Below are 12966 nucleotides of genomic sequence, written 5' to 3'. Positions count from 1 at the left end.
TATCTGTTCAAAAAATAAAGAATATGTAGTTACTACTAAATAGCTCATTTTGGAAAACTAAAAGCAAACTGCAAAACAAAACAGAATGAGTAGATATGCGAGTATCAGGTTGTATCAGTGTTTGTGCTGCAGTGAGCTGCTTTCCTCTACACATCTTTTTAAAACGGGGTTATAGACTTGATACGGACGCTCAGTTCACTCTTCATGTTGATCTGAGATCTTGTTCCGGTTTTGAGACGCAGAGAGAGCAGAAAAGACGACTTCACGGAGATTGGCTTTTGGCAAAACGCCAAAAATCGCTGAGTCGCGCAAGCAAAACGTAATCTGTTAACGGCGTACCGTGAACATTTACCCGAAAGTACAGGCATTTCTCCATGTATTTATTAATGACTTAGATTCATATCTGTGTACTTTGTAATGTGTGAAGCCAGCAGCTCACTGTTGGTACAAGACACGAGCACTTTGGCTCGTTTCACTTAGAGCAAGAGAGCTGCTCCGATGCTCCTTGCAGAAAGGCTGCTGTTGTCATCTTCAACCTGGGAGCGTTTAAAATATAGAGTTGTCTGCTTTTCACGCAACATATTTTTCTACGCTCTCTGCCCGCTGCTGAGTGCTCAGCGCTCACCTGTGTGCGCGTGCGCGCACGTGACTCTGCGCATCGGGGCGGAACAACGACAGAAATGACAAGCTGTCGTGTAGATCCGATCAATAAAATACGGCTGTTTAGTTTGTTAAATAACAGAACAAAGTGTAGACCTGTTCTATAGGTAAGAGAACCGTAAATGGCTGCGTTTCCCAGATTTGATCGTTCTTAAGGACTTAAGAAGGCTCGAAAGAAGGAGCGCTAAGATAGGAGTGTTTCCCAGATGCGTTCTTAACTGCCTTCTTAAGATCTCTCCAAAGAAGCTTCCTAAGAAGCTCTTAGTGGGAGCTGTCCACCGCCGTGTTGCTGAAACTAAATCAATCGATGCCAGGTTAATCGATCACCCACCACTTTATCAGCGCATAAATCACACACAACACGCTGTGGTCCCCACACACAGGTGCAATTATACACGTGTGCCATCCACGACACCAATCACCCGGGGAGCCCAGCCATGGCATGAAATTCACGGTGGATTTGGCGGACCTTGTCCAGTCTGGTGGGCATTCTAATGTGTGTGAGGGCATGGCGCAGGAGGATCGGTCTCATGGCTGCCACACTCCATGAAACCGATGCCGTCCCCTACCACCTCCCCACTGCGTAAAAACGCAAGCTGAGGGCAACATTGCAGCGGGTTGGCCTCTGGATGTGAGGTGACACCAGTGTGACGAGGCGTTGGATCTCCACACGGGGAAGCCAGTACTTGGACTGGACAGCCCGGTCCGACAGCACATTGAGTGGGGAGAAGTGCTGACGCACACATACATTTATGTAAACTATCAGTCTTCGCGCACAGCGATGCTGTTGGTTAGCAACGAGATGATGCTGTATTGCAGCCGTGGTCTCTCACGCGTGGACTTCAGCAACGCCTTTAGACGTGGAGCCTCTCTTCATGAGGTTCCAGCCGAGTTCAGTTATCCCGTCAGTTTCCCTAATATCTGTGAAATACCACAGGGTTGTTGATGTTTTTATAGCTAACGTAAACTTATATGCAGATGCCGAATGTGTGTGAAAACGTAATCAGTGATAGTAATGCTGATTCATTTTATTTATGTAGCTACAGGAACACAGGGGAAATTCTTTATTTTTATATCGTTATTCTTGTTTTTACGCTATTATTTTTCTTGCGTCAGTGTTCTGCAGCTGTGGGCGCACATTCATCATTACGCATGGTTTTAGTATTCCTTTGAATATCAGATATAACTTTCCCTGACGCGGCTGCTGTGAGCATTTAGTCGCTAAAAAGGCTGTTAAGAGTGGGTCAGACCGATCTTACATTTCGTTCTTAGTGAAAGAGCGTCTTAAGCTAAGAACGACTCTGTTTTTTTCACAGCGCTCTTAGGGCGCTCCTAAGACGCTCTTAGCGCTTTAGAGCGTCTTAACAAATGTGGGAAACGCGGCCAATGACGTTTTGTGATCTGGCGATATAGAGAAAATTACAGAGGGGCGGGGGGTTTCTTCAGGGGGCGCCCCGCCCCCCTAATACAATGGTAGGGGAAACTACCATTTACTTTATCTTTTTATATTTATAATTATTTGAAATTTGTTTGTATAAATTTGTTTTCACTTTGACATTTCAATGCCAAATTAAAGATTTCATGTATAAAAGCAACTAGGGTGAAAAGCGGGGTGAGTACTTTTGTATCGACATCGTAAGTAGTGGCATTCTCCTTTAAAAAGGAAGGTTCCGCCTCCCTTTGCACTGCAGCATCACCTCTCTCATGTTGTCTTTAGTTCCCTAGAGCTGCTGAAGTACCAGCCCATATCCCACGGTCTCCTTACCTCTTTGAAGTCCTTGACAGTTTTGAAGTAAAGCCTCTGCTTCTCCAGCAGCTCCAGGTACTCGTCGTTCAGCTGGTCTCTCCTCATTTTGTTTTCCTGCTTCTTCTTCTCCATCTGGAAACGCAAACAAGGAAAATAACGTGAATCACTGCTTTGTTCTCACTAACATGTATTTCTCTCTCACTGTTTACAAACAGCCGCAATAATGTGATGTAGAAACCTTTAAGAGACTTGTACCTTGATGCGACTCTGTTTGATCCCCTCCACTATTTGCTCCATCTGTCTGAGGAACTGCTCCTTAGCCGCTGAAGACGACATGGCCCTGGACAGTAGGACAGCAGGTTAAAGCACATTCTCTAAACAACCACATTATCTCATCAAATACAGTATTGTTGTATATTACCAATGTATGTCTAGATACTTACTGGTGGAAGTTGTCGTGAATAGAATTCAGCAAATTCACCTATAGAAAGGAACTCGTATGTTTTACTATTGGACAGAGTTGCTAATATCACAAACAAATCTAAATTTAGAGCCAAATTTGTCAATCATTTTGTGTGTTGTGCGGTGTAGACTTACCTCCTTCTCCAGATAGACTTTCTTGTCGTCCAATGTGTTGTACAGTGTGAAGAACTGCTTGGTCTCTTTATGTGTGGCAGCAACTGAAAGGCAAAGGAAGATTTAATGTCTTTGTTTCTGCTTCTTAAAGACATGGAGTACAAAACCTGGTGTGGCCAGATAGAGAAGGAACCCACCCTGGCTGTAGAGCTCAATGAACCTCTTCTGGTACTGGGTCAGCTCAGCCCGGCTTGGCACCTCGTCCATCTTCCTCTGCAGAATGGCAATCTCCCGGTTCTTCCGAGCCTGAACAGATAAGGGAAAGTTCTTAGTGGTCCAGCTCAAAAAAAGAGAGCCTTTTAAATTAGAAATATGTATAACATAAAATAATGCCAAACATATTTTCTTTAATGTTATTAACACTTTCTCATGAAAGAGGAAGCAGTAGAAGCATTCAGTGGCAACAATAGTACCAAAGAAAAGAACAATCACTTCAGTACAATTGTTGACTGAATGTAGTTATTTAGTCTAACAACCAGTGGACAGTTATAGGGAGCCCTGACAGTCAAATTCATGACTGATGTGCGGTTTCATCCAGAATATATGGCAATTATGTTGTCACTTTGTATAATCTTGTGTTATGTTGTGTGAAAAAGTTACCATGAGCAGACGGATCTTCTGTAGCTTCTCTCGGTCTGTGTCGTACTGTTTGTCTATCAGCTGGTTCCTCTCCTTAGAAAAGAGGAGGACCAGAAGAGTGCAGTTAAAACAAACTGGGGCAGCAGGAAAGCTTTTGGCAGTCTTTAGGAATCATTTTATATGGTAGAAGTGTTGCATAGTGAAAATACAATACGTGAGTGGAAACCAACCATCTCCCCCTGTGTATCCTGTCCTGATGCCGCCTTCAGCTCCTCGATTTTCTGCTGCAGACGGGCCATCTCTTCCTGGACACATTCAGGAGAACATGAGTTGCAGGGTTGTAAGCAGTGACCGTGCGGCAATAGAGGGCGCCATCCCTCTTAGACTTTACTTACAGACAGACAGACAGACAGGCAGGCAGGCAGGCAGACAGACAGACAGACAGACAGACTGGCGCCATCCCTCTTAGACAGACAGACAGACATACACACACACACAGTCAGAAAACATTATATACCAAATAATTTAAATAAAAAATATAACGTGTTGACGCGCTTAATGTGTGTGGGAGACCATAAGACCTTGTCAACAACCACTTAAGTGAAATGTGACCAAATATAATATATTGCATCATCACTGAGAAAAGCCTCTCCCCCGTTTACGGACTTGAGCCAAATGTAAATCTATGGCAGCGAGCAAACATTTCACAGTCGTTGTGGCAAGAACAGCGTCTCATTGAAAAACATACACTTTTATTAATCCCCTTGGGGAAATTCCTCTCTGCATCTCTTCATCATCCTTGATGAAGGAACAGTGGGCTGCCCTGTGAGGCGCCCGGGAAGCAACGAGGGGTTAAGTGTTGTGCTCAGAGACTGTGGGGGGACTGGGGATCGAGCCGGCTACCTTGTGGTAACGGGACGACCTCTCATCCCCCTGAGCTACAGCCACCCCATTGGCAAATGCCATTGTTTCTCATCTCAACGTGATTGGACTATTCGTCGAATCAGAGACCTTTGTCATTCCCTCACATCCTATATAGCTCCCACGTATCTATGTGAGCAACATAGCTAGCAGAGACTTTGATTATGTTAGTATGGCGACTGAAAACTTTGTGGTATCTAGGGTTACAAAATTCTGAGAATGTTCAAAGTTGGAAACTTTCCACGGGAATTAACGGGAATAAACTGGAAATTTTGGGATATTTTAACTGTATTTACCTTGTCATAAGCCATGCCAAACATTTAAAATACAACTTTTAAAAATGACATTTTGTGAGTAGAACTTTATGCTTTCGTCAAACAACAAAAACATGAACGTCCTACTCTCACTGCTGTAAAAAGTTAGTCTTCCGTATACAAATAAACTCGGTATTAAAATGAACATGGCTTCAGTTTACCAAGTAATCAATATGCTAGGTAATGACAAACAGTGCTGGGAAAGTTCACTTTCTACATGAACATGAAATTTCAAACTAAGTTCACAGCTTCAAAAAATGAACTAGTATGTTGCAAGCTATGATTGAATTCTCTATCCGTCTGCAATACCGCTCTTGGCTTCTACACAACTCGGCGTTCTCACACTTGCCATGCATAGGGCTGAAACGTTCGGACGCAACAATGATGACAAAGACGTTCAAAAACAACAAACCGTTTTATGTTTATGTTTTTGGCAGACAATGTTCCCAACCAGCTGCATTCAGGGTCCAGCTGAGCTAGGAGTGCATAGTCTTGTTCTCAACTAAATTCAAGTTCCCCCGTTCTATGCTTTTGCAAAAAAACATAGCCAATTTTTTTTCTTTTCAAAATTCCCGAGCCAAAATTCCCATGGAAACTTTCCGGAAATTTACCGGAAAATATCTGCCCCTTTGCAAACCTAGTGGTATCTCTACACGAAACACCTTTCAATCGACGATCAGATGTTGACAAGAAGAGGTTAAAAGAGTTGGGACCCGAACGTCTGGATTTCAAAATTCAGCAGCAAAGCACTGAAGGACGTACACCCGGAGCTTCTCCTCAAGCCTATATGCTAACCTGAGCTGGTTAGCTGGATGCTAATAAGCTTGGAAGGATTGCTGCAGAGGTCAGTGTCAAAATCAGCAGATGCCTGTATTTAAATTGAATGTTTTATCTTTCCCACAGCAGAACACATGTTGGACATTGTTAAGATTTGGGTGGATGTCATATCAGACTATAACTTTATCTAAAATACCAATTCAACCATGTCTATGTTGATGAGCCATCAAGTCACGCTAAACATAGTTTTTTGTCAACTCTGATTGTTGGCTTTTGTCTGTAGTATGACCCCTTGTTTGAATGCTAGGTCAATGTATTTCCTGAAGTTGCTCTCAATGGAAAAAAAGGCTTGTCACAGACATCACTGACTTTAAACAGAGAGTTTTTGAGAAGTTTGCCAACTTGAAAGAGAGGAGGGCTAAATTTCTTTGGAAGTAGTTGGACCTACTCTGTCAAACACTCAATGTAAAATGTGATTTATCTGTTTCTGAATCTATTCTGCTCTAAACCTCTTTTACGTGAGGGTGTGGGCACCTCTTTTATTCTGTAAACCTCTGAAACCCAACCCAATGTTTCTTAAACCATTCGGCTCTGACCATCTCATGCCCAAAGTTAAAGTTTGTTAATTGTTGTTATTGGACAGTGTTGAACACTGTGTTTTTGTGAAATAAAGCTTTGTTTTTTAGAATATTCTACTCAAAACCTCTTTTCTTCTCATTGTGGAGTGCTATTTAAACCGCGCCCAACTGTGCCCTAGCCCCCCTCCAAAAAAGCCTTACTTAGCTGTGTTGGTGTACTTACTCTACAGTGTGTGCGGAACGCCTGCTCTTGCTGCTTCAGGTTCTCATTGGTGGTCACCAGAGATCTCAGTGTGTCCAGCAAGCTGCTCAATAGAAGAGCACAGCACAGCTTTCATTCATGTCTCAGAGAGTAGAACATTTGTCCTGATCTCAACTCTTAAACCACATTTGGATTTGTTGTGTGGCAATATTGCTTGTGGCAAATATAATAATTATCAGTCAATTAATGTCAGAATTTGAACTCATCAAAAACCCAGGAATTGGTCAAATTTCAGTACTCCATATACACGTTGTATATGTATACTACATATACACCACCTGGCCCCAAAAAAAAAGTCGCCACCTGGATTTCAATACTACTGCCTACTCTACAAGCCTGTGGGGGCAGTGCTATGATCTGGAGTTGCTGCAGTTGGTCAGGTCAAGTCCAAATCAATGGATTTTTTCTTCCATGATGGCACAGGCATATTCCAAGATGACAATGCCAGGATTCATCAGGCTCAAATTGTGAAAGAGTGGTTCAAGGAGCATGAGACATCCTTTTCACACATGTACAATCATAAATATTTTTATATTAATTTCAAACTTTTAAAAATTGAAAATTAAAAACGTTTTATTTATTTATAAATGACCTCTCGCGGCCCACCTGCAGTACCTTCGCGGCCCACACTTTGGGAATCGCTGCTGTATGGTATACAGAAACCGATATACCTCACAGCCCTAATTGATAGTCATTCCTCCCAGATGCTACAATAGGTAAATAAACGTACAAACACACTCCTGTTAACACACAAGAGACAGAGAACACTGTGCACAGACCAGACCGTCTGTGGTGCACACACTGCTACATAGTGCACAGTAAATGTGTGGGGGTATCACTCACCTGCTGTCAGCCTGCTCCTCCAGATGATCGAAACACTTCAGCTCCTTCTCCAGTTTCTTGGACTGCTCTTTAGCCTGCCAAGAAGCGCAACAGAAGCAACTGTTATGCTAGTGAATCTCACTAGCATAACGTTAGCCTTCTGCTCATTGCTCAGCCAAAAGGTTCAAAGAGAGTGGACCGGAAATAGCTCCAAGTCATATTTTATTCCTCATAATAGACATCATAATAAAATAATGCTAAACCATAAAGTCAGCCACCATATCGCCCTGAAATGTTCATTTGGTGTTAACATGTGGTTGGAGAAGGTTTGTTTATGACCCCGTATGGTGACAGCTGCCAGGCCCATCTCAAAATACAAAACCAAGATCCATTATGAACATACCAAAATGTTAAAACAATTTAATTCAGCAACCTTTGATACCGTTAAGTGCTTCAAAGGCAAGTCAGTCTTTTACACGGTTAACCATTGTTTCACGTATCTGCCAACATAATGGCATGAATAATGTGGAATAAGCTTCCACTTCCAGTGGGGGGGGGGGGGGGCAGACACGGTCACCTCATTTAAGGGTAGACTTAAGACTTTCCTCTTTGACAGCGCTTGTAGTCGACCCCAATCTTTGACCCAGGAAGCTTTCTTTCAGAGGATGGGTCAGACAACTCCCCTCTAGATTCACAAGGGTATCCACCCCGTGAGTCAGTCAGAAGGCTTCCTCCCCTCCCCCCTTCTCCCTAGATATGCTGCTATAGGCCTAGACTGCTGGGGGCATCTTAGGATACACTGAGCTCCTCCTTTCCTCTTCCTCTTCTTCTTCTTCTTCCTCTTCTTTTTCTCTTCTCCCTTCTTCTCTCCTTCTGGAGACATTATTGTATTTCAATGCACATTACTAACTCTATTCCTTTCCGGGAGCCTCTGTGCTTCCTTGCCCTCAAGTTTCCATGGACCGTGGCTGTCTGGAGCTGGACCTGTCCCCCACACCCCTCCCATGGATCACGGTTGTGTGGAGCTGGTCCTGCCTCCACCCCCACCGTGGATGACAACTGTCTGGAGCTGGTCCTGCATGCTTCGATGGACTGTGGCTGGATCATGGTCCATGCCTACCACTCATTATATGAATGTTTTTGTCATATTCATGTAATGTGCTGCAACCTCTGTTGCTCTCCCTCAGGTTTCTTCCCCTTTTTTCCCTGTTAAAGGGTTTTACTATCTTTATTTGGGGGAGTTTCTCCTAACCCGATTATGTGTACAGATTGTAACGCCCTCAGAGGCAAATCTTGGCAAAGTCGTCAGCTCGTCTTACCTCCATTAGATTTCTTTTGGCATCATCACAGCCTGTTTTCACCTCTGCATGCTTGGCTTGTAGCTGTGAAATCAACATAAATATGTGTTAATGAATGCTGTGATACCTTCCCTAATCACGTTATTTTAAAGGTCCCCTACCAGCCAACTGAATGCTTATATTAGAGAAGTACTGCAAGTGGTTCTACTCTATGAGAGCCCCTCTGTCTTTTGATCTACACGTGGATCCTGTATTCAATGGATACAAAAATTGTACAAGTTGGTTTCTGCGAGGCCACCAACTAATGTGGAGATTTTACATTGTGATCACAGTGGCTCTGGCTGTAATGAGAATATTAGTGTATATGCTGAATCCCAGCTGACCTCCTCCAGTTGTTGAGTCTTCTGCTGGATCTGTTTGTTGAGTGAGGCCACTGCCCTGCGGTGCTGCTGCAGTGGGCCATAGCGCTCCGAGCGCTCAGACGACAGCTCTGACTGCTGCAGGACATATGGGACAAGGGAACAGAGAGATGCTCACCACAAGCAGCTTGTGCGGTGTTTTGTAAATGTGGCAGTAACCACTACACTTCGGATTTATTCCTCTCCATGTTTCACTTCACCTGTTAAAACAAAAATGGACCAACTTAAGAAAAAAGAATCTTTGAAAGCTTTTTCATTGTGATTTTTTGTGAGTGGAGATCCGGGTGTCGAAATGCGAAAAGAAATGGACAGACTGAACAGCTGTTCACCTCTCGCTGGCCAACTTGCTCCAACTTGTGTTTATGTGTCACAAACTGTTGTGTCATGGTGTTTTACCCTGTTAAAGAGTGTTAGTTTGGGCCCGAGCACTGACAACATCAGAGCGGAGGACCTATTAAAACTCAAATGTTTATTAGGGCCCGAGCCGCTGACAACGTCATAGCAGAGGACCTATTGAAACCCAAATGTTTATTAGGGCTCGAGCCGCTGACGTCAGACCGGCAGAGGACCTATTGAATTTCAAATGTTTATTAGGGCCCGAGCCGCTGACAACGTCAGACCGGCGGAGGACCTATTGAATTTCAAATGTTTATTATTATTCTTTTTTTTTTCTCGTTATTTGACATCATTGCATGGACAAATCAGGGGCTTAGGATATATGTAAATTCTTCAAAATTTGCACACCTCTCTAAATTGGCGAAAATGCCAATCTTATTGGGGTGTCAGAAAAAAGTCAAAATATTAGCTCCATAGCGCCCCCTTTGGATGTAAAAGTTATCCATTTTTGCCACCTATGCCCGATTGACTTGAAATTTGGCATACATGTCCGGGTGGACCTGCTCTACAAAAAATACAATAGGAGCCTTAAGCTCCGCCTACTTAGATTTTCCGCCATTTTGAATTTTGTGAAAAAAACTTTTTTTCCAACTTCTCCTAAACGCTTGGTTCGATTCTTACGAAACTTTCTGTGGATCATTGTTGGTTCAATGTGATCAAATATTGTAATATATAATGTGATCATATTTTCAACTTTGTAGATATCTCATTGTGTTTAGAAGATATGAACCAATTAACCTCTCAGAGGCGTGGCTCAAAACGTCAATACCTATAACTTCCAAATCACTTGGCCTATCCTCACTTAAGTTGTAGAATATGTCAACATAGTGGCCCTTAACGTACACAAATGTTTTCAGAATTTTTAAAGACTAGGGGGCGCTGTAGTGAATCGCTCAATTTTGGCATTTTCCTTGTTTCCAAAGGTCGTACTTTAACGAACTTCTCCTAGAGATTAAATCCGATTGATTTCACATTCGGGGAATATGATGTTGACACCTTTGCAGATAAAAGGTATCAAAGGATTTTCAAAATATTGAACCATGTGTGCGCAGAGCAGCGCCAAAGAGACGCCATTTTCCATGAAAATGGAAGTTGTTTTAACTTACCCGTACATAATGCGATCTGCTCCATATTTCTCATATGTCATGAACTTCTGACCCTGAAGACATCCATATGGTCAATTTTAATCAGTCATTTAGTCGTAGCGCCACCTAGTGGCAACTAGGGCTGCAACTAACGATTATTTTAATAATCAATTAATCGGTCGATTAATTTTTTGATTATTCGATAAAAAAATAATAATTTTAAAGCATTAATTTGCAACCTTTTATTACAAAAACAGAACTAACTGTGCAAATTCATTATTATTAATTCATTATTAACAATAAAGAATTCATAAAAAATAAAGAAATACAAATCAGAAAACTTAACAGGATTCGTCAGAACTTGTTCTCTACACTCACGGACATGCACACTCACAGACGCACACACTCACAGACATGCAGACACACACACACTCACTCACAGACATGCACACTTACACACATGCACAGACTCACACTCACAGACATGCACACCCAGAGACACACACGCACACTCACAGACGTACACACTCAGAACTCAGAGAAAAAGAGATGAGAATTCCAGAAGTAACCACTCAATGTATCAACGGATAACTTACAGACTGCACTTTACCTAAACAAAGGTTGTTCATTAGATATGAACTACAAATCCCAGCAGCACTTCCTCTGCATGAAGCCTCATTATATCGGACTGTTGAACGCAGGTCTGCGTTCTGCACCTCAGAGGAGATATTTACGCGTTGCCTCTCTTGAAGCCTCGCGGTATTTTAAAACGAAGACGTTATCTAACCCAACAGCTCAAACACGGGGAATGAACGACTCGCGAGCGAGGTAACGACAACGGTTAGCCGAGCTGTTAAGTTATTGTACAGGCAACGCGACTATGCAATGACATACGAGAAGGTACAGCGCGCTGCAGAAGCTTCTGGACCTTCAGTCTGCGGCGCTCCGCTCCGCTCAACTGTTTTGTTCAATACTCAAACATCTCCGCGACTTATTGAGTGGCGTAATAATCGCGCGACACAACGAATCGATAATGAAATTCGTTGCCAACTTTTTTGATAATCGATTTTTATCGATTCGTTGTTGCAGCCTTGGTGGCAACAGGAAGATACATGTTTTCTACCGGTATACCATGCTCTTCACAGATTATTCAGATCCCTCTCAAAATGAGTCGCAAGAGACTCAAAACATTGATAATGCATAACCTTGAAGATTTTAAGGACCTGTTGAACGGCGTCGAGTCGGAGCATCACGGAAGTTCAATCCTTCGGCATAAACCCATGTAACTCGATTTCAGATTTCACATGTCTGATGAGACTGCAGTCAAATTTTTTCATTTTAGTCATGGCGCCACCTGATGGTAACAGGAAGTAAAATGTTCTATACATTGGCTTGCTTCTCTTAGGTCAATCCAATCAACATCAAATTACTTCTACACAAACATAGGACTTTCATGATGCCATCCCTCAAAGCTTTTGATGTAATGCTGTTGCCGTGGCGACCCATCCTTCGCCGTCAACAACGAAGGTGCTTTTGAGGAACTAAGCATGCTCAAAATGTAACTAAACTTGGCACACACATTTAAAGGCAGAGGAACCGATATGATTTAAATGCTTCAAAATGGCACTTCGGCTCTAGAGCGTCCCCTCCCAGCGCCACGGTTGACTTACATGTATGAAACTTGGTATGCATATGTACCACATCTAAACCATGAGTGTGAATACACATCACAATCAGTAGTGTTGCATGCTTGGTATGAAAACCATGAGTGTGAACACAGATCATAAGGAGTAGTATAAAACTCAATCAGCGATATAACTTCTTAAGTTTTAAGTAAATGCAACAGAAGCACATAGTTTAATTGAAGCTGGGTGGTATCCCCAGTGGCCAGACTGCCCCCTGGTAACCATGTGGATGTGATCTTAACCCTAAATTGCTGCATGAATAGTATGCATGCTGACTAGAAAAGTGCTAGACAGGTACAAGTTTATTTACAATTAAAACTGCAGCCGACACCATTGGTACCATTGGCATCCAAAGTCTCGCTTGCGTCCCTTCCTTGCGTCTTAGTCCCGCCCAGCAGGGATGCAAGGAAACCAAGCGAGGAGAGAAGATTCAAGGAAACATGTTTTAACAGACATGAGATGTCCTTTCCTCTGAAGCGTGACTGCAGTCTCTGTCAGTCGGTGGAGTTGGTTCTGGTCAGGACCGGATTTAGCGAACATTTCAATAAAATTTTTAATATTGATTAAAATGATTGCTTGTTTTCAGTTGATTTATTAGTTTTAAACTACAACTTGTATAAATAAGACACAGTTATCATCAGTGTCAGAGTGGAGATGTTTTCTCTGTGGACTGTTACCTGTTAAACAAACTGCATTGAGTATTTATATACTGTGTTGTGTTCAGGGTCCTGCTTATACGCAGGATCGATTACCAGCAAAACACGTCTTATTTATTAATTATTTCCGT

At 42.6% G+C, this 12966-nt stretch overlaps 1 protein-coding gene across 2 annotated transcripts in view; it reads right to left on the bottom strand.

The window, feature by feature from the left end:
• Positions 1-12966, bottom strand: part of ccdc93 (coiled-coil domain containing 93) — a 34781-nt gene that overhangs the window by 9569 nt on the left and 12246 nt on the right. For both annotated transcript variants that reach the window (XR_011077297.1, XM_068571965.1), the window contains exons 12-22: positions 8978-9091; positions 8616-8678; positions 7318-7391; positions 6436-6517; positions 3853-3927; positions 3644-3715; positions 3181-3289; positions 3005-3087; positions 2851-2888; positions 2663-2747; positions 2426-2539 (exon numbers count right to left, since the gene is read on the bottom strand). Coding sequence is in view for 1 of the 2 variants with exons in the window: in XM_068571965.1 (XP_068428066.1) it covers positions 2426-2539; positions 2663-2747; positions 2851-2888; positions 3005-3087; positions 3181-3289; positions 3644-3715; positions 3853-3927; positions 6436-6517; positions 7318-7391; positions 8616-8678; positions 8978-9091 (909 nt within the window). In the remaining variant the exon portion in view is untranslated. The remainder of the gene's footprint in view (positions 1-2425; positions 2540-2662; positions 2748-2850; positions 2889-3004; positions 3088-3180; positions 3290-3643; positions 3716-3852; positions 3928-6435; positions 6518-7317; positions 7392-8615; positions 8679-8977; positions 9092-12966) is intronic.

This window comes from Clinocottus analis, unplaced genomic scaffold, assembly GCF_023055335.1.
Source record: "Clinocottus analis isolate CAN_PGR_092001 unplaced genomic scaffold, fCliAna1.0.p SCAF_12, whole genome shotgun sequence".
In the NCBI taxonomy this organism is placed as follows: domain Eukaryota; kingdom Metazoa; phylum Chordata; class Actinopteri; order Perciformes; family Cottidae; genus Clinocottus; species Clinocottus analis.
The sequence above is the reverse complement of the archived record's forward strand: the minus strand, read 5'-3'. Positions and strand labels throughout refer to the sequence as shown.